Source organism: Thamnophis elegans, chromosome 3, assembly GCF_009769535.1.
Source record: "Thamnophis elegans isolate rThaEle1 chromosome 3, rThaEle1.pri, whole genome shotgun sequence".
In the NCBI taxonomy this organism is placed as follows: domain Eukaryota; kingdom Metazoa; phylum Chordata; class Lepidosauria; order Squamata; family Colubridae; genus Thamnophis; species Thamnophis elegans.
This window is the reverse complement of record NC_045543.1, coordinates 28,424,057-28,446,596: the sequence shown is the minus strand read 5'-3', so window position 1 is coordinate 28,446,596 and position 22,540 is coordinate 28,424,057. Positions and strand designations below refer to the sequence as shown.

Sequence of the window (22,540 nt, the reverse complement as noted above, 5' to 3'; positions counted from 1 at the left end):
CCTCCTCTGGTACAGTGATCCAATGATAGGAATCACTGTGCCGTGTGTCATAGGAGGCGGGACATCGCTCCCGCGGCTGCACGGGACATCATCATCACAGCGGGACATCAGCATCATGAGGTGAGTGAAGTATTTCATTGAATACACCGCTAGTTTACTGTTTTTCTTTGAAATAAATATTCAAAAACATTATTGGTATCTATTTTTATTTTTGAAATTTACCGGTAGCTGCTGCATTTCCCACCCTAGGCTTATACTCGAGTCAATAACTTTTCCAGTTTTTTGTGGTAAAATTAGGTGCCTCGGCTTATATTCGGGTCGGCCTATACTCGAGTATATACGGTATACTGTCTGGGTAAATGTAATAATGACCTTTAACTGTCAAGAGGTTTTGGAAATATTCAGACCTCCTATTCTTTAATACATATTTGTGACAGAATTACTGCAAATAAACTTCTCAGAACTGTGTTCTGCCTTTGCCTGTTCTTTGGCCACACTTTATCAAAATTTGAAAATCTTTTTCTGGTTCCTGATTCCAAATGACTTCCTTCCTTCCTTCCCTTCCCTTCCTTCCTCTAATATGCCATGCAATGCTATGCCATATTTTTTAAATTTGATGGCAAGAGAAATATTTACTAAAGATGTCTTTCAAAAGCCCTTTAAAGAAAACCATGAATATCCCACGGGGAAGGTACCAAATGGACAGGGTTTTTTAATACACTATATATAGCATATTTTTATCTGGAAGACAGCTTCATATTAAAAGTCTTTTTCTGGAGGCACAACTGTTTTAAGAACTACATTTTGAGCACCTTTGTTGTGAGCCAAAAGTTTAGCAGGATGATTACTATATCCTAAAACATTAGATTGTCCAATATTGATATTCTGGCAATCTATTAGCATTCTAAATTTTGCAGTACACTTATAGTATCTATAAAATCTATGTGTGGATTTCTAAAATAATAATTGAAAAATATTTTTATTAATGTAATTTATATTGTATACTTGCTCTAAACAAACGACAATAGATACACACCACAGAAAATACTGGAGCCAAGGATACATTTATTTATTTTTGCACTGTGCTGAACTGTTCCTTTGACTTTGTTAACCCACTACTTGAGGTTGTGTCTGCATAATTCACCGGATTAACATGTAATTGTCTAGTTTGTATTCAGGGTAAATGTGCATACTGAGGCTAATGAATTAATTCGAAGAGCCAAACTGAGTGCAAATGTACAATCTAGAAACTTGCCTGATTTGGTCGCTGCGAGGTTACTTAGCAGATGCCTTCTGGAACTCGGACTTTGAAGGAGAAACGAATGTCAGCAGATGCTTAATTCTAATGAGTAACTACTCCAGCAAAATCCCAGGAGGAGATACTGTTTTGACGCACTAATTACTTGTGTGTGTAATTACAACGGATGTAGGTGGGAAAAGAAATTGAGGTATTAATTCGCTGTCATGACACTGAAGGGGGGTGGGGGACGAAACCGGTCAGCAGAGAAGCGGAGACGCTCAATGTCATCTGCTAGCTCCACCGCAGGATTTCTGTAGTTAATGACTCCCCGCCGAGCGATTTTGTGGAGGTACTGTAGTTAAAAAAACATTCCCACTCCAGCGGCTCCAGTTACGGCAACTCCTCCCCTCTCCGCCCCCGGCACCTGATGAGGATGCGTAAGCATACTGAAAGGCACTGCGAAGTTTACTACGCCGTGGAAGCAAACGCTTCTCGTCTCCTCAGAAAAAAAGAAGCCTTTCTTCGCAAACCAGCGGGGACGAACTACAGCCCTGGCCGCTTATTCCCCCCCCCCCTTCCGTCTCCTACCGCGCCGAGGCCTTCTTTAGCCATCGGGAGACCGCCCAGGAGGCGTGGCTTGGAGCCTGTCTCCCGCGGTTGTTTCTTTTTTGGGTAGTCGAAGCTGAGCGACGGGACTGGTTTTGCTGGGTTGGTGCCCCTCTCGGCCTGATAACAAGGCGACCCGCTGCGGGCGAAATTCGGACTGCAAAGCGAGTGGAGAACTCCGTCCAGCGAGCGGTGCCGTCCAAAAGGAGGGCGAGCAACAAGTGTCCCCGGCCCTTTCGAGCTGGGCCGTGTACGAAGTTAAGAGGGTTCGGTTCCCCACTTTCTCCGGGCTGCCTGAGAGCACGTGGCCCCGGCGCCTGGGAGCCGGACGCCTTGCGGAGGAGCCGGAGGCTCTGGTTCAGTTCAGGTGCCCTCGCCTGCTACTGAAAAGAGGAAACCAGGCAGCCCTGGGGGAGATGCGCTGAAGCGAGTAGGGGGAAGAAGTGAAGTGACGGCTGCAGAGTGAGTCACGAAAGCGAAGAGGAGGAGGAAGGGGAGCAAAAAGGAGACGGAAGCGGCCCTGACGTTTCTTCGTTGCCTCGTTTCCCGCAGCCGAAATGCTCCCTTCTCGCCGTCGGTGAACGCCCGGGGAGCCACCCCCTTCTTTCGATTGCTGGCGGACCCTGGGGCACCGGTTCCAGGGAGGAAAAGCGACGCTCGCTTGTACCAGGGGAGGATCCACTCCGGACTGTGGGAGGAGCGAGGGGAAAGCAAGCGCCGCCGAAACGTGTAATGGGGGAAAACCCGGCATATCCTGGCTCTACTGGCAAGGCCATCATCTTCTAAGAGCGATGGTGGCGCCTTCATCAAGGACGACAGCAAGAGCACCAACTCCGGTCACAGGGACCCGGCGACTTAGCAGGAGGAGCGGGCCCCGGCCATTGTCTGCCAAGGTAACGCCGAAGCCTCTTCCCCCGCGGTTTTGGTTGCCTGTCTTGCTTGCATGTGAATTTGCTTGGCGACCGGAGAAATGAGCAGTTGGTGTCCGGACATGTTGAAGAGGGGAGAGAGACAGAGAGTGTGTGAGAGAGGGAGAAAGGCGGCTGTGGTTTTTCAAGAGGGCTCGCATTCAAGTGGGTCGTGGTAGGGTTTCCAGGGTTTTCCTGTCTTCGCGCAGAGGCGATCGCCCGTACGCCTCAACAATCCTGTTTGGCCTGTTTAATGCTTTCCTCTGCCACTCCCTGAGCACGAAAGGACGTGGAAAATTTTGTCCCAGAATATGGCTCGTGGGTATGGCGTCGAAAACTTGAAAAGACCAAGGGGGACTTTGCTCTCCTTGGGGGTTTCTCCACTGCCGAGTGTTAAGAGCCCAGCAGTGCTCCCTCCACCCTACTTTTAAGAAGCGTCGGTGATAAGTCCCTGCCTTGTTCTGCCGGGTTTTCTTTTTCCATTTCAAACCTTTTATTTTCTTACTTTCATTTCTTATTTGGAAGCTCATGTCTGGTTGGGTTTGATGATTAATCAGATTACATTCTAAATGTTCTCTAGAGTGTAGAATTTATTATAAAGAGAAAGAGAATTTGACAGTTTTGATAAAATCTGGATCATTTCATCCAAGAACCAAATTCATATAGGACTGTTAAAGTACTGGGCAAAAAAGTGAAAAAGCTGTTGGCTTTCAGTTTATTTTCTACCTTGCATGGGTGCAGGACTATAGAGGCTGTTTTCTGCGTTTCTTTGAGGCTTGTGCCCATCCGTCCAATTGATATTTGGCAACTTATTCTCTAAATATGGGGAAATAAAGGGTTTCATTATGTATGTAAAGAAATTGAACTAATTGGAAGAAATAAGCCATCTTCAGTTTTAGTTTTTTTTAAAGGTTTAAATATTTCCTCTTGCTGGTGTCAGAGCAAAGATTACAAATTGTTTGGATGCTCACAAAATAAATTAGAAAATGTCAATTATCACTAGATGGTATTTTATTTGCTGTCACCTAGTGGTCATCTGGATGTTTGCAACCCAAATCATCATGTTCCCAAGCATACAATTGTCCTTTAAAAATTATCTTCTCTCTGTATTTGTCTCTCCTTGGATTTAGCTAATTAATTTCAGAATGTTTTGTAGTTCAGAGGACCAAATAATCTTCCTTCAAGTTTATGTATTATTTAGTTTTAATCAATTGTTTTCACAAAATAATGATTTAGCTATAATGAGTACACACAAGACCATATCAGTTCTGTAAAAATTCACACAATGTTCTTTAAGGATAATTTTGCACATACAAAACATTTACACACTGGTAACTATAGTACACTACCCCCAAATCATTCTTATTCCAAATAGTAAAACCTACTTAACATTCTCTTTGACTGACCTCCATATAATCATTAGACTACATAACTATAGATTATTAACTCAAGGATTCAGCAGTGAAAAACAGAATCCCCGCTGCAATAATACATTGTCGAGGACAATTTACCGGATAAGAAAATTCCTTTGACAAAGATTGCAAAAAAATAAGGTGCTGGAGTAATCATGATGATGCATTTCTACTCGTTGAATCTGAATCCCTCCTTCCAAAATAGCTAATACAAAACAACCATGATCCAAGGAAAAGAGGTAGAACATAGAAAAAAGGGAACTTGTTAGCTCTGGCTTTAGAGCTTAGTTAAAAATTCTTATCAAGTGGAATGAAAGATGTTTGGGGTGCCTTGATGGGGCAGTTAATCATAACTTGGAGAAACAGGCAGACTCTAAACTGAAATAATGCTAGCTTTCGGAATATTTTCCCTATTTGGAAAATTATGACATTACCTGAGCATAAAGTTTTCTACCTGTAACTAAGCTTTTGCACTGGACGGGTGGAAAAGTGACATTAGAATGCAAGTAGAAAGATGGGTATTTTCCATGATGAATTTAACCTTGGTAACTAAAATTCTTTAAAGGAGGGGGTTATGGAAAAAAGAGTGAATGGTAGATACTATAATGTTCCAAATAATCTGAATGATAGTCCAAATGTATATACAGGTAGCTTGAAATATGTGCACATTTGAATGCAGGAAAGAGACATTAAGACTTTTTCTATGTGAGTTTAAAGGTAGGGTATTATTTTTTAAATGTTTAGAAAGCTTTCATTTAAAAAATAATAATCTTGGCAAAATCGCAACCTATTGGTTCCAATATAGTAATTGAAATGTATGACTTTAATACATGTATACATTTTTAACAGTATGGACTAAAAATAAAACTAAGATTAGATGCGTGTGACTATATTTAACACAATAAACTTAAAATTGATTCCACTCCACTTTTTAAACTGCTTCTGGGGGTGGGGGAAGTATTTTTTTTATTTAATCAAGATTCTAAATATTTTAAGCATTCATTGTGAATGCATTAGTTAAACTCAAAACCATAAGGAATACACTGTAATAAAATGTGAGAATCTATCTTAATATACATTTCTTCCACAGTTCGGGATTATTCAGGTTTCCCCAGTCAACACAGGATGGGCTGAGAATGAAAGCATACAGACTGGAATACATACAGGATTTAGCGGTCAGATCAGCACACCAAGCTCTATCTCTAGATGTTGTGAATACTCAGGTGTGCTATCAAATGCATAAATAAGACCATTGAGGCATGACTTTCAATATGATGGGGATGGAAGGATACGCTTGATTTATTTATTCAGTTTAAATGGTGTCTACACACAGGAGCAGCTAAAAACCAGTTAAAAAGAATTAAATAACAACACGTTGTACTTGAGTGACTCATAAGCTGCACAATCGCATCCCTGATACCCAGCATCTTGACCCACTGCTCAAGAGAAGAACCTGGTCTTCAACACCTTACAAATGATCAACAGAGTTGGGACCATCCAAATCTTGGGATGATAATGTTTTGTTCCGTAGAACAAATACTACAAAGAAGAAGCCACACTTCCTGGGTCCCATCAGATTATAATGTGTGATAGAAGGGACCTAAAGCATGCCTACCCTCTCAGCTCTTGTGGGATAGTCAGAATAAGTGGAGACAACAGGTCCTGCAGATAAGCCAACCAGTCCTATGTCATGGAGGGCTTCATAGATGAAAACCAGTATCTTGCATCTGGAAGCCCATTGGGCGTTAACAAAGTAGAAGTGTGACATGAGTGCACTGAGATATGACTGTAATTACTCATAACTACTTACATTGCTGCAGCATAGCCATAGCTTCATGGAAAGTCTTATTCAGAGCACATGATTGCAATGATTTAGACAGAAGGTGACCAAATCTGATGAAATCATAGAGAAGATAGCAGGACAGTTAAGAGTGGAAAGGGCTATTAGAGATTAGAAGTGGTCTCACTTAATGAGCATTCATTCAACAACTGTTCAGACTTATGACAATGCTGAATCACTAGTATTTACAACCAGTACTCTCTCACAGTTTGCTACAGTCACATGGTTGTCATTTGTGACTCTCATTGCTGGCTTCTGAGAGTCAAATAGGAAAGCTGGCAGGAGATCATAAATGGCAACCACATGAAGTCAGGCTTAATGATGTCATGTGATACACTTAACCAGTAATTAGAACTGCTGGAAAGGCCATTCCTAAGCAGCATGGTCACTCTTTATCACCATGTTGTTTAACTGTAGAAAGTTTAGTCTCAATTGCTATTATTAACCAAGGCCTACCTATCCTATACATTATTAAATCCAAGAGTGGAGGGGACAAATATGAGAAAGATTTAGAGTAAGACCACTTTAATTATGCTAGGTATAAGTTGTGTGGACAAATTACCTTGGTAGATTTTCAAGGTAATTGTCAAGACCTAGAAATAAGATTCATTTAGATTTCTGGAAAGAACTAAGGGGGACACACATGTAATACACAATTGGCCACATTTGCAATCCTGGCAATTCTTACTCAGGAGAATGCAGGTAGTTCTCACTGCAGTTAGGATCAGCAGCTCCATTGCTAAGTAATGTCATAAACTGAAAAATCACATGACCATGCCCAACTTACTATGGCAGTCCCAGTTGCTGTCAATAAATGAATCACCATGGATCATTAAGCACAATATCATATTTGGTATCATATTACACAATATCATATTCACAATATCATATTCAATATCACAATATCATACCGGCTCAGGGTTGACTCAGCCTTCCATCCTTCCAAGGTGGGTAAAATGAGGACCCGGATTGTTGTTGGGGGCAATATGCTGACTCTGTAAACCGCTTAGAGAGGGCTGAAAGCCCTATGAAGCGGTATATAAGTCTAACTGCTATTGCTATATGATTGCAATTTGTGACTTCCTGCCAGCTTCACCGTTAGCTTTGCTTGTTGGAAGCCAGTTGTGAATGTTGCAAATGGCAGTCGTGACTGCGGGTGTACATCAGTTGCCAAGTGCCCAAAACATGACCATAGGGATGCTGCAACAACTGCAACTTTAAGAACCAGTCATCTCATTGTTCAGCACTACTGTAACTTCTGATTGCTGGCTGAGTGATTTGTACAGGTAATTTTCAATTTACAACTGGTCATTTAATGACAGTTTCAGGAAGGAAATTTTACAACCCATACAGCACTTCTGGCATAAAATGTGTCTCTTCCCCCCTATCACAGTCACATGACCACATTTCAGGAGCTTGGTAACAGGCTCCCATTTACATCTGGTTGCAATATTGTAGTGTAGTATCCTGCAGTCACATGACTGTGATTTGAGACATTTTTTACTGGTTTCTGACAAAAATAGTCCTTTAAGGAGTTAATTGCAGTACAGACCTTATCAGTTCCTTGAGATAATTGTAAGGCCATGAACTCCCAGCCAAAAGGCTGCAAATTAGGTTCTGGCAAGCAGTCTTTGTGGCACGAAACACAAAGAGCAAAATTTTCAGAAATACAAACTGTTGTCTCCTACGACAACCATTCCCCTTTCCTTCTGTTTATTCCCCAGTCGTGGAGCGGGGTGGCATTCAGCCTCCATGTGTGCTTTGCTTCATGAGTCGACTCCTTGACCTCCATTGCTCACCTCTTCTAACTGCTCTGTGCATATGTGCACCTGGAACAGGCCCCAGCTGTTCTTCCTCCTCACTCATATCAGCCTCCAAAGGCAGCTGCCTGTCTGGTGGCTGGAAAACGTCAGATGGCTCTGGCTCTATCTCTGCATCCGAGACAGACCATCCATCAGAGTTTTCCCCAGACTCCAGAACTGGCCCAAGTTCTTCCCCAACCTCCTCATCGTCCAAGTCTGCCGCCAGCTCTGCTGGCAGCTGGCAGGCCACAACATCTGAATCCTTTGGGAGAAGAAAAAGCTAAACATAATTTCTTTCTCTACCTGGTTTTCTTAATATGTAAGCAAGGGCACTATGCAAAATCGTGTGAATAATTTCTAAAGAGAAAGATCTTTGAGTTATTATGGAAGCTTAGGAACAGTGTCAATGCAATGTAAAAATAAAAAGTCAAAAGCCATGCTTACTATAATTAGGTAGGCAGTTAAAAATAGAACTGTTGATAAAATAATGCTGTTATACAAACAAGCTAAATGTGTTGCATACAATTCTCATAACTGTACTTTAAATAAGTGTTATAACTAGAAAATAATTGAAAAGAGTTGATTAGGAGGCTCAAGTAACTCTACGATCAAGAAGCACTACAGCAATTAGGCCTCTTCAATCTGTAACAAAGGAAGATAAGGAAATACATGGTAGAAGGGGTGACAAGGAGACTGATGACATTTTCCCCTCTCTCACAATCCATTTTATTCCACTGAAGCTGGATAAAGGAAGATTCTAGACCAATGGAAGAAAATGCTTTTTCACACAATGCCTAGTTAGAATTTGTAGTTAGCAATCTAACAATTCAGATCGGTTTAAAGGGGGATTGGATAAGTTCATGGAAGATCAGGCCATGAGTGACTGATTGACTACTGTTCATTGCCTTCTGAATCATAAACATTCTTCAGTATTGTTCGTTGGGAAGCAATTAAGAATGGGGTGGTGCTGGTAATAATGATGATCTGTCTCCAGATCAAGCTTGTTAGGTTCTCATATGTATTCAGATGCCACCGTGTGGTATAGAACAGAGGATTAAATGGATCTATGGCCCAATCCAGGCATATTAAACTTGTTAGGTCAAATCAACTGTAGAATAGTACAGTTAGCTTTTCTTGACAATAGTTTCTGGCAACATTATATATGTTGAAAGAAATCTGTTTTCGTAACTGCAGCTATGATAATTCCCATATGTACAAGATAATTTTTCATGGGCCATATGAGCCTTATTTTTGTAAAAAATGAACTCTTATATTTAGTGCTTTAATGGTACCCTTTTGCATTTTTGAATTGGAGACAAAATGCTATCCAACATCAGAAAAATGTAATCATTTGTTGATGGTGCATGTAGAGTTATATGCCTATACCTGGTCACAAGTATAGACATGTAGATCTACTAATATCTTAGAAATAACAAGGCTATTATTGAACAGAGAAAAACATTTTTCCCTGAAATGATTGTCAATTGCTGAACATTGTTCATGTAATACCACCGTGTTGAAAAGCATGTTAAATTAGCTGAAAATATATTTTTGCAGGTATACTTTCTGTCCAATATTTTCAGAAAATCCATAACGAAAATGCAAGCTTCATTTGTTGATTTGCCATAGTGACAGAATTGCATAGCTTGTATTTCATGTTTCCAGTTGTTTTTTTTTGGGGGGGGCACTAATCAATTCATTTTGAGAGCAAGCAATGGCTCCTCCAATGATCTTGAAGGGAAGGGTTATTGCATACGTGTAAAATAACTCACAGTAAGTATGTGCAACCTCAAAAGATGAATTGTCCAAAAAGCAAACTGCTCCCTGTCATCCTTCCTTGTACCCCAAGTGACTTGTTATCACTGTCCTGATTAGGGAGTAGTGGCCAAAGCTCTGTGGTTCAGTGTTACATTTGTCTCCCCCCCCCCCCCCATAAGAACACCTAGTTAGAGTCCAGAAGGTTTTTGGAAACAAAGATGATTGAGGAGATTGCCATCTCCTCCTTTTTTATGCTTAATTTGTTCTTTTAATTTTAAAAGTAGAGTGAGGAGATACCTTCAAGCATCCTAGAGAGGATTTCAAACTTCCACCTGCCTGTGCAGCTTCGCCACCTATAGGCTCTTTGGAAAGTTTGGAGGGGGGGGGAGGCTTTATGGCCCTTAGGACCTACCGTAGGGAAAGACAAGTTTCTGGCCTGAGGAGAGTTTTGTGAGGACTCTGATGACGGGGATGAAAAAAAGGTGGGTGAGGTAAAGAGGGGAGAATAGAGCAAGTTCCTGGCTGCTGCTTCCATACGTCAGAGCTTTTTTTCAAGGCTGCCAGAGGCTGAGGCCTATCCAAGTATCTCAGGATTGGGAAATCACAAACAGGTTTGAGAGACATTTTGTACATTTTAAACAAACCCCAAGAACGCTGCCTTAGAGGAATGTAGAACGGTATAAATGCTGAAGCTATTTTAAAAGCTGCCTGGAATAGCGCAGAAGCTGAGAGACCCTGGTTTGGCTTCCCTTTTTTTCGGTATCCAATGCTCACTGGGTGATATTTGGCCGTTCGAACTCACTCAGCCCTGTTACCTTTCAGGTTGTGGTTGAGTGGGGTGAAAAAAATAAATAAACAGAGGAAGGAACACTGTGTACAACTGCCTCAGTTTCTGAAAGAAGCTGGATGTGAATCAAATAAACAACAATTGAAGAGCCTGTTTATGGTTTTTGCTAGATGCTCATGTCTCTAGAGCACAGTTTATAGAGTTGAACCCTAATTCTTCCCCAAAGATTTTCTGATGAACTCTGGTTTCTTACAATCACAAGCAAGAATGTCTAAGACTTGGAGGCTTTCTCATACCTTAAGACTGCATCAGACCATCCTGTGTAACTATATAGAATGGAGTCAGCCCAGCTAATGAAAACTTGGGTCCAGTATTCTATCTAGTCATGTTATTTTTAATGAAAAAAAAGGCGTAACTTGAAATTGCCAGTTTTAAATGTAGACACCAGTGTGTTAAGAAAAAAACCAAATCTCAATCCTACAGTACAGACGTTACATTCTTGAGGTGACAGAATAATGGAGTTGGAAGGGACCTTCGAGGTCTTCTAGTCCAACCCCTTGCTGAAGCAGGAGATCCTGTTCCATTTTGAATAAATGGCTGTCTGATCATTTCGTAAAAACCTCCAGTGTTGGGAGCACCCACAACTTTTGAAGGCAAGCTGTTCCACTGATTGATTATTCTGTCAGGAAGTTTCTCCTTAGGTCTCTTAAATTTAAGGCAGAATCTGGATTTTCTTTGAAACCAAAACAGCAGTAAGGAACAATTTTCAGTCTCAGGACTGACTCCTCTAGGAAACATTTACAGAAGTTCATTTTCCCTCCATTTTCTATCTTATCTCCATGCTGGGTTGAAAGGAGGTGGAGCTTAGCTTCACACATTGAACAATTGGATAGTATATTTCCCTCCAATTTAGAAACCATTTAATGGTTACAGAGCAAGAAGAATCCATATAAATCAAACTTTAAAATTTATTGAGACTTAATTTTGTGCATAATAAGCCTAAGTAATTAGTGAGTCTTGATACTGTATGCCACCTTTGAAATCAGAAATTACATCACTGAAGTTCAGCATTATGTTACGAATAAATGAAGATGTCTTTTCATGTCAATTGTCAGAGGTGAAAAAAATGATGTAAAGTGAAAGATAGGCTTAACAAATGAAAAAAGGAAGTTAAATAGAAAAATGCCAAGCCTCCATTTGTATGCCACTGCCTTGAAAGTAGTTCTGGGCCTAATACAATGCAATACAATATAATACAATACAATACAATAGCAGAGTTGGAAGGGACCTTGGAGGTCTTCTAGTCCAACCCCCTGCCTAGGCAGGAAACTCTATACCGTTTCAGACAGATCTATCCAACATCTTCTTAAAGACTTGCAGTGTTGGGGCATTTACAACTTCTGGAGGCAAGCTGTTCCACTGATTAATTGTTCTAACTGTCATGAAATTTCTCCTCAGTTCTAAGTTGCTTCTCTCCTTGATTAGTTTCCACCCATTGCTTCTTGTTCTACCCTCAGGTGCCTTGGAGCAGTGTTTTTCAACCTTTTTTGTGCAAAGGCACACTTTTTTCATGAAAAAAATCACGAGGCACACCACCATTAGAAAATGTTAAAAAAAATTAACTCTGTGCCTATATTGACTATATATAAAGTGTTTTTCCCACGGCACACCTTACACTATGTCACGGCACACTAGTGTGCCACAGCACAGTGGTTGAAAAACACTGCCTTGGAGAATAGTTTGACTCCCTCTTTGTGGCAACCCCTGAGATATTGGAACACTGCTATCATGTCTCCCCTGGTTCTTCTTTCTCTTAAACTAGACATACCCAGTTCCTGCATCCGTTCCTCATATGTTTTAGTCTCCAGGCCTCTAATAATCTTTGTTACTCTTCTCTGCACTGTTTCCAGAGTGTCCACATCTTTTCTACATCGTGACCAGAACTGAATGCAGTATTCCAAGTGTGGCCTTACCAAGGTGTTATAAAGTGGTATTAACACTTCACGTGATCTTGAGTCTATCCCTCTATTTATGCAGCCTAGAACTGGTTCATATTTAAATGGTTGTCCACTAGGACTCCAAGATCCCTCTCACAGTTACTACTATTGAGCAAGGTACCACCTATACTGTACCTGTGCATTTCGTTTTTGTTGCCTAAATGTAGAACCGTACTCTTTTCACCATTGAATTTCATTTTATTAGATCATGTCAAAGTAACTGTTCTTCAGTGATATTAAGCATGGCTTACTGAATAAATTATTTAGCAAGTTTTCAAAGAGCTCAGGACCACACCTAAATTTTTTGAGAACTCAAAACCTCAAAAACCACAGCCCCAAATCATTTTTATGAAGCACAATGACTGGATTAGCACAAAGCCAAAGCCAAAGCCAAACGGAAGCATTCTTATTTAACTTGCTGAACAAGCTGTTTACTCATTTACTGTGACTTTAAAGTTATTACTTATGAATTGCATATTGTAGAATGCACACTGTTGCTAAACTTACAGTACTATTATTGTTAATAATAGATTCTGAATTGTTGAAGTGTTTGAATGTGGTAAGACGGTTGAATAATGAAACATTGCTTTATAGTATATTCAGGTATGGAAAAAGTAGAATGGAAATCTCTTGAGAAGCAATTAGTTTTTAACTGAGCATCCCTATATAATTGGGCTAGTTGGATTTATTTATTTATTTCAAAAAGGAATGAAATTTGATGAAATGATTTCATCATCAATCATTTATAATGTAAATTTTAGGAAGACATGAATAAAATGTTAGTGCACATAATGAATGATTTTACAGTCAATAATTTATTTACGAAAACATACTAAGCCAGGCTTTATTCCAGGGTATAGCATATGACCAACTCTCAGAACGAAGTTTCTCTTTATGGCTCCTCACATAAGAAGCAGCAGGAGAAATCTGCCACTATTTTCTTCTTGGAATGCAAATGTTTTTTTTTCTTATTAAAATCATCCCAAGGTTTAACAAGAAAGAAAAAACAGTACAAATCCTTTTTTGCTGTCTTTTCCCACTGCTCAGAGAATAGCAATTCCTCTTCCTTTTAAAAAATGCCTTGCCTGTGCCAAAGGATTTAGCATTTGCTGAACCAGCAGAAATGACTGAAGAGATTTGACCTGAAATTTGTGGGTACTGATTAAAGTTGATATCTTTGTTGATATTCTAAGTAGCTGATTTGTTATGTAATTATTTTATAATCAGTGTAAGATGTATTGCCTACAAACTAATCCTTCTACAGTTTAAAATGTTCTAATCTAAATGTTATAAAGCAGTTTTGAAGAATGTGCTATGAATGTGTTTTTTTAGAGAAAAACTTTAATTCCTTTCCAGTAAAATAATTGTGGAATGGTATTGATTTGTTGTTCAGTTTCTAACCCATATATGACTTTTTGTAACCCCATGAACCACAGCATGCCAGGCCCTCCTGTTCTGCACTGTCTTGTGGAGTTTTCCTAAATTTATGTATATAACCATCTCATCTTCTGCCATCCCTTTCTCCTTTTGCCTTCAATCTTTCCCAAGAACAGGATCTTTTTCCAATGAGTCCTTTCTTCTCATTATGTGGCTTTAGTATTTGAGCTTCAATTTCAGTATCTGTTCCTTCCAAAGAACAGTCAGGGTTTATTTCCTTTTGGGTTGACCAATTTGATGATCTTGCAGTCTAAGGGATTCTCAAGAGTCTTCTCCAACAACACAATTCAAAAGGATCAATTATTCGGTGCTCATTTTAGACAGGAAGTTCTCCAGCTGGACAGACTTGGGAGATGTGGGCTCCTAAGAGTCTCACATGAACCCTGTCTGACAAACCATCTCGGAAGATTCTTTTGAATCAGAACCCCCACTGGAGGTGAGGGCAAAGAAGGGCAGCATCTCATCATACCCTGAGAGAAGCAAAAATCTCTTGTGGTTTAGATATTTGCCTATGAATCGGAGTTGGAGCAGCAGCCTTCATGGCCAACAAGATGCTGACCTTTTTGTCAAAATAAGTTTGGAACAGGCAGAGACCGGGAGAGATAAAAGACCTGATAAGAGAATTTAACTAACCCAACTATAAATTAAATCTGGAAAAGGCAAAGAAATTTTGAGAATATAAATAATACTGATAGTCAGATCAGGATTTTTTTTCCTAAAAGAAAAAGAACAAAGAAAGGTAGAGGCTTGTAACACCAGCCCCACCCCCCAGGAAGTTCTTTGTCTACGCTTTCGAACAGAAGGTCAGAAAGCAGAGCAATTACAAACCCACATAATTATAATGTTAAATTTGGTTTTGGATCTTAAACAGAAACCAATATTTTTACTTTGTTTGAATTCCTTCCAGCTAAAATAATCAAGAAAAAAGTACGTTTTTCTTCTGAACCCATTCAATACAAACTCTAATCTGGTCTCTGATATCAAATAGAAACCAAATATTTTGATCTCTTTTTCTCTGATAAAGGATAATCTTACCTTGACTGTGTAGGATGTTTTAATTAACCAACTACCATAAATCAGAAGTTGCAAGAGCAGGAGGCAAAAGAGACGCATACCTGAATGTAGCTCTTTATAAGTTTGTTCTAATTGATATGTTTTAAGCAGCTGTGGCTGATCGGAGACTGAAGGTGCCGGGGAAGAATTATTACAGAGATAAGAACTGGAAAATGCTAGGGTGTTTTTTCTTTTATTTTTTCTTCCCTCCTTCGTCTTTCTATTTTACTGCAAAAGATTAAGATGGCCCCAGCTTCACTTCCTGTCCCACAGTAGCTAAAATTTAAGGTGGACCAGAGCCTCAAAATAAGACTTTGTATAACTAACTGCAATCTTGGAACTGGATATTAAGGAAGAACAAAAGACCAAGATGGCTCCCATCATTCTCCCCTAGAGCAGTGGAAGTGGACAAACTTAAGGTGGACCAGAACTCTGAAATAACTGCATAGCTAATTCTAACTTTGGAACTGGACATCATGGAAAGCTGGGAATTTGAAGAACTACATGATATTATAAAAATATATATGCATAAATCATTAAAATCAAGCCTAAATAGAATTGTGAACCCAGAGAAGCAGATATCCAAAGAAGAATTTAAAAAAGAAGGGGGGCAAGATAATGAAGGAGTAGAAACGAAGGGAAACAAAAGGCAGACAGAAAGGTTGAGGTGGTTAGTGACGTAAGGGAAATTGAAGGGGGAGGTTTTGCCCCAACAAAGAGAAATAAAAAACAACCTTTTGGTGGTGACCTGGGAAAAGTTGGGGAGAGTGGATGTGCCGAAGCAAAGAGAAGGGAGAGGGCAGGAGCAGAGAAGTGGGACAAAAGACTTACTAGGAAAAAATCCGACAATCAGAAATGTTTATGTGGGAGAATATAAGACTAAGATAAGGGTTTTATTTCTAACTACGATGATGAAATGGAGTTGCTAATTGATTGAATGTAATAATGGGAAGATAATTAAGCAAAGGTTGAAATATATGGAATATGGATAAATTTGATATTGATGTGGGGAGGTTGTGAAAAACATGTCAATAAAATGGAGTTGCTAACTGGTTGAATATAACAATAGAAAGACAACTAAACAAAATATATGGAATGTGGATAAATATGAAACTGACATGAGGAGGATGTAAAGCAGAGGTTTGTCATTCACTTTTATACATGATAATTAAACTGAGTGGCAAATTGACTGGAAACAACAACAGAAGGACAACTAAGCATGGGTTAAAATATATGAAACATAGATATACGTAGAACTTTTAAGGTAACCAGTTTTATTTTCTTGGGTTCCAAGATCAGTCACTGCAGACAGTGACTACAGCCATGAAATTAAAAGATGCCTGCTCCTTGGGAGGAAAGCTATGGCAAATCTAGGCGGCATATTAAAACAGAGACACCACTTTGCTAACAAAGCTATGGTTTCCTCAGTAGAATGTATGTTCAATATTCATTTCAATTCCCTTAATCTATTGTATAGAATAACAAACGGTAAACATCTTGTTTTACTTCATCATCGAAGTGATGGAATCAAATGACGTGGGCTTTTTTCATGTTGAGTTTCAAGCCAGCTTTTGCACTCATCTCTTTCACTCTCCGCAAGAGGCCTTTTAGTTTCTCTTCACTGTCTGCCATTAGAATTAGAATGATATTGAAGCAACTGTTAATTAAAGCCAGTGACAATTCATTCCCACTTTTTTTTAGAAGAAAAGAGAAAATTGTTTTCATATATTGTTACTTCTTCCAACAGTTGAAGGTATCTTAGATTTCAGAATTACAGACAATAAAGCATAGATTATAGAAGATGTGAATGCTTGACAAATACAGTTGAGGTTAAATCCATCTTGAGCTATGGAAACTCACTGGCTGATAATGCACTCTATGTATAGCATGGTTTCACATTCACTGGAACCAGAATTGTGGCAAACTGAAGTTTAGATTGGATGTGGAATGACACCTATATCTCTTCTTGTGATCAGAATTAGGGGAGTAATTCAGGGGTTTATCAGACACTGTAAAAGGCTGGCTAGAGGCCAGTAAACCGAAATTGACACTTGAGACCAACCAGTTATCAAACAGTGTTAGAGAATCTCTACTATTCTCTTTCACATTTGGTTGTATGTACAGGAAAAAAGTGTGTAAAAATGAATATGCTATATTAAAAGGTTATTTTGTATTTCAGAAGTTTACTTTGAGAGCAAGAACTGTTCCTTCACTACACTTCCATTTTCATTTCTAGATTGGGAGTTGGGTTTGTGAAGAGCATTTTAACCTGTTACACAATTAAGTATCTGTCTTTGTAACAGAGAAATATTATACTTTTGCTATTGCTCCTTCTATGTTGGGTTGAATTTGAATTTCTCTTAAATGGTCTTACCTAGAAGGCAGATTATAAATATTTTTTAAAATATATAACTGACAATTAACATAATTCAAGAGATACTGTTAGCATATAAATAATGACTTACAAAACAAAGATACTGCCAGACTTGTTTTTCAAAATCCCTTCCATGTTACATAAAACTCTACAAATAATCACACACTAGTATTTTAGCTATGCTGCTAGTTCGAATTGCTTTCAGCTTTGGAATGTGGATAATATCCTAATTCCTTTTTGAATTGATAGAATTTTAATCTGGAAGGATTGCATTTTAAACCTCAAATGAATAGTGTGATAGAAGTATAAAGATAAATAAACTCTTACCGTACATCACATGAATGAATTAGATCCTCTCTGATGTCTGAACCATTTTGACAGCTTCCAGAGCCTCCCCTATTCTCGCTATTAAAATTCAACTGCACACCATGTCTTAAAGTTAATAGCTCTTAAAACCATTAAGTTATTTTTCGGGGAAGGACTTTCTGGATATTTTTGAGGCTAGCATACCTACCAACAGTATTGATGATACTGTCCTGTTCATTGTGGCTTTCCGGGAGAGGGGGGCGCGGAAAAGTGAAGCCTTTCAGCACATGTAAACTGATTCTTGCTCCATAACCAATTCCAATTTTGAGCATGTAGTAAGCCTTGTTAGTTAGGGAAAAACGATGGGTCAAATAGATTTTAAAATTGCTTAAAACTGTTTAGTAGCTAATTTTTCTCTTCTACAGCACTGAGCATGTTTCTTGCAGGGAGTGATCTTAAGTGATATAAATTCTCTTCCTGTTTGTAGACTTCCGCTGCCTTTTTTCTATTTGTGGACTACGGTTAGTCCTTGATTTGTGACCACAATTGGGACTAGCAACTTGATCATTAAGTGGAGCAGTTGCTATGTGAAACCACCACTGTACTTCCTTTAGCTTTCTTTGCTTTTCAGATGGTTACTTTTTCATCACTGTTACAATTGCAAATGGTTGTTAACTGAGGTAGTTTCTAAATGAGGACTGCATATTCTGTTGAAGACAAAATCTCCATTTGCTTTTCATTCTATTATGTTACTATTTATGCAAATCTTGTTATATTAATAAATATTTTTCTGATTTAAATGTTTTCCAGATATGAGACATGATTGTTGGACGCAGAAGATTAAAATTGCTGGGAATTCTGATGATGGTAAATTTCTTTATATATGTCATTGTGGAAGTCTCAAAAAATAGTGGCCAAGACAAAAATTCAAAACAACAAGTTATACTCCCAAGGAGCAGATTTTGGAGAAAGTATATTCCTCACAAGGCATATTGGAATAAACAGCAGGAGAAGTTGGAACACTTATATAATCCTATTTTTGCATTGCTTTTCAATATGACTGTGGAAGAAAGGTTATCTTCCAATAATAGCTTTTTGAACTCCTGTGATCCTGATCCATCTTTATCCTCAGATCTTAAAGATTTTGAAGACTTACCAGATAGGTTTAAAGACTTTTTTCATTATTTAAGATGTAGAAATTATTCATTATTAGTAGATCAGCCGCACAAGTGCAAACATAAACCTTTTTTGCTTCTGGCTATTAAATCCCTCATACCACATTTTGATAGAAGGCAAGCAATCCGGGAATCTTGGGGAAGGGAAATTAATTTAGGAGACATAACTATTGTGAGAGTGTTCCTATTAGGTCAAATTCCTCCTGAAGATAACTATCCCAATCTGTCAGATATGTTGAAATTTGAGAGCAAAACCCACCAAGACATACTTCTATGGAACTACAGAGATACTTTCTTCAATTTGACTCTAAAGGAGGTACTATTTCTAAAATGGGTCAGCACCACTTGCCCTGATGCTCAGTTTGTCTTCAAAGGAGATGATGATGTTTTTGTGAATACCCATCAGATCCTGGATTACTTGAAGAGTTTAACTAAAGAAAAAGCCAAAGACTTGTTCATAGGTGATGTTATCCGTGATGCTGGACCTCATCGTGATACAAATGTGAAATATTACATCCCACACAGTATTTATGAAGGCTCTTATCCTCCATACGCAGGAGGTGGTGGATTTCTTTATTCTGGTGATCTAGCATTAAGATTAGCTAACATATCTGACCAAGTCCTCCTTTATCCTATTGATGATGTGTACATTGGTATGTGCCTTCAGAGACTTGGGCTTTCTCCAGAAAAACACAAAGGCTTCAAAACCTTTGACATTGAAGAGAAACAGAGGAACAATATATGCTCCTATACAAACTTAATGTTAGTCCACAACCGGAATCCTCAAGAAATGATTAAAATCTGGACAAATTTGCAAGATCCACATTTAAGTTGTTAAAAATGTATGTATCCAAAAATTATTCCTAAATTTCAGTTTAAATTATTTGGCTAAATGGTAAGCATATTGTCTTCAATTGGTGGCTTGTTTTGTAAACCAAAATTAGCTAATAACATTGTCTAGTACTTCTAAAAGTGAGATTACAACTACAAGAGTATCAGAAGATATGGCATGAAAATATTCTCATTATAGTACTGTCCTAAAATTTTGAAAAATTAAAGCTTTACAAAGTTGTGATTTAGCATAATTTTAAAGACTGATTAGTCAAATTATATTCAATAAATTGCTCTTGTTCTGATACTGTAATTAAATTATGGTGATAGATTCCATCATATTTCCTGAGACGAGAAATTATAGAGATTTTGCTGTTAACTCAGACTCTTATTTTCCGAACAACTTCCATAATAACTTAAATAAAATAATTTAAAAGGGGGGGTTGCAGCTTAGATTCCCACCTTCAACTCCAATTCCTTTATCACTTCATTAAATAATATTTTAGTTAATGGTGGTAGAAACATCTCTAATATGGGACTGTGCATTTAAAAGATCCAATTTTATGTCAGTGAGAATCTCATGAAAATGGTGATAATTGAGATACCATTTTTTAAAAAAAATCCTTAAAGGTATTGCATCTATTTCGGAAGGAATAGATTCTAAAAGTCTCAAATCACTATATTGCTATATCTTCATATGTGTTATATCTGACAATTCAAACAGTCTTTGTATATGTAGAAGTGCCTGTATTTATTGTTTAAATGGAAGACCAAAATATTTTCTTAAAAATATTTAAGAAACATTTGTAAAGCGCTGTCAGTAATATTTAAATTAAATAGAGTATGCTATTTTAAATGTGTTGAAACACAAAATGTTAAATAAAATTGTTTTTGAATTTGAAAAAGAGTTCTTTGTGTACATTACAGTGTTTTGTGTAATATGCCCAGACAGTTTTAAATACTTCAGTGCTTGGCAACTGCTTTTGACCAACAGAGCAGTTAAAGAAATGAAACTTCCACATATCAGAGCTCTGCCATGTCTTGTTCTATTACATAAAGAAAAAAAATGAGAATAACTAATTTTTATATCTTTATCATATTCCTAAGGGTGTTGTTGTGGGGGGAAATGGGATGAGGAAGCAGTGTGCATGCCCTTGATCCCTGAATGAAAAAGAGAAGGGAAATCAAATGAATATAGTTTGCAGGAGCAAACTAGGTTTAAAAGGTAGCACTGAACGATACTTCGCAGTGGAAATTTCCATGTATTGGTATAAAAGTCTGCCAAAGAAGTTTTCTGCTGTTCTAGGTTCAGGCCAAAACTGTGTTCTCCAAATACTGGCTACAGTTTAAGATCTTACAGACATAAAATAAATATACAGCATCTGTTATTCTGATATTATGAATTAAAATACTAGAAAACATATTTCACATTTAGGTACAGATTTTAGGGTAAACCGTAAAAAAAATCCTAGAACTTCTCTATGCTGTCTTTCTTTGCCAAAGTATACATAGAACAAATTAATTATTCTTATTGTATCCTAGTTTGTTCTGTTAATTAATCAAAAATGAAATATCCTCAGATAGCAACCCTATATTCATTTAAAGGCTGCTGTCCATTGAACGTGAGTATAAGTCTCAGTGAACTTATATTTGCCTAAGCAAAATAAGATTGCACTCCAAAAATATTTTAATTTATGAAAGTAGTATCTTGCTTCTTGTGTCAACTGATCAATTCTATGCAAGTAACATTTTGGTAACTAATAAAATATTTGGAAACTGGTAAAAAAAAACTTTTGTAAAATGTGCTTCTGACTTGATTCTGCTTTTTTATTGTCTGATTTCTTATTCTATCACAACATAAAATAGTAAGCACACAATTGAGTTGAGCAATGAATTGATTGGACAATATATGGCACATGATCTGTAGGTCACAATTCTGGAGAATTCCTAGAGACAGGACATTTTTGGAGTTCTATATGCTATATTGGCTTTTATTCAAGAAACCACATATCACACACTAGATTTTTTGATCTGACCTGAATTTTTCTTTGAGATCCAAAGATAACACTGACCAAAGTCCTATTTGGCAACCTTGCCTATAAGGATTGATTTTATTAAAATACTAATTGAAGTTATCTTTGTACGTTATAATTGAAATTATAAATAATTGGAGTTATTGATACACATTAATTAAATAAATACAGTGCAATGGAGTTATCTTGTATGCTGCTCTGACTTTCTTAAATATAAATAAAATGATGAAGAACTTACTGGTAAGTGACAACACTCGGAAGCATTTTAATTTGTTGTCTAAGGCAATTATCCCTAATAGAAACCATATGGTTTAAATTATCCTTAATTGAAACCATATGGTTTCTATTTGGGAACATTTTGAGGTATGCTGTACTTTTAAAAAGAAACCATGAGAAATGATAATCAAATTTTGAAACACACAACATTGATTATACCAAGATCCTGCTTGTTCCTGCATTCTCCCAAGTGAATATGTAGAGGATTATTGTCACAGATTCAATACATGCTTTATACATTCTTATTGTTTAGAATATATATACTAAAGAAGTGAGTACACCCCCTCACATTTTGTAAATATTTAAGTATATCTTTTCATGTGACACCAATGAAGAAATGACACTTGGCTACAATGTAAAGTAGTGCATTTACAGCTTGTAAATGTGCTCTCCCTCAACTTGGCATATAGCCATTAATGTCTAAAGTGCAAGTGTGTGTGTGGAGAGAGAGAGAGAGAAGTTGTCCCTATTCCCCAAAGTTGAGTGTAATGGACCCATTGTAACAGCACTATATTTTTTATCTTACTAGTGTGCAGCAGCCAGGGTAGGACTTAAGATTGTGTCTGGAGCAAAAGTCCTCAACCTTTCCAGTTTGGCAGCCTGGTGGGAGAGAGAAGGGATGGTTCTGTGTCAGTGGCAGGTGTGTGCATGAATGCACGCAGCTCCATTTGTGCAAGCAGAGGGCAAGTGGAGTTGTGTATGTAC

General features: G+C 38.0%; 1 protein-coding gene across 1 annotated transcript; it reads left to right on the top strand.

Moving 5' to 3' along the window:
* Positions 1–349: 349 nt before the first annotated feature.
* B3GNT2 (UDP-GlcNAc:betaGal beta-1,3-N-acetylglucosaminyltransferase 2) lies at positions 350–19,874 on the top strand. The gene is made up of 2 exons (XM_032212760.1): positions 350–2,739; positions 18,331–19,874. Exon 2 carries the CDS (start codon positions 18,340–18,342, stop codon positions 19,531–19,533), a length of 1,194 nt encoding a protein of 397 aa, XP_032068651.1. The 5' UTR covers positions 350–2,739; positions 18,331–18,339; the 3' UTR covers positions 19,534–19,874.
* Positions 19,875–22,540: the final 2,666 nt, after the last annotated feature.

Excerpts from the sequence above, each read along its gene's own strand:
- B3GNT2 (XM_032212760.1), top strand. The coding sequence starts at position 18,340 with ATGATTGTTGGACGCAGAAGATTAAAATTGCTGGGAATTCTGATGATG.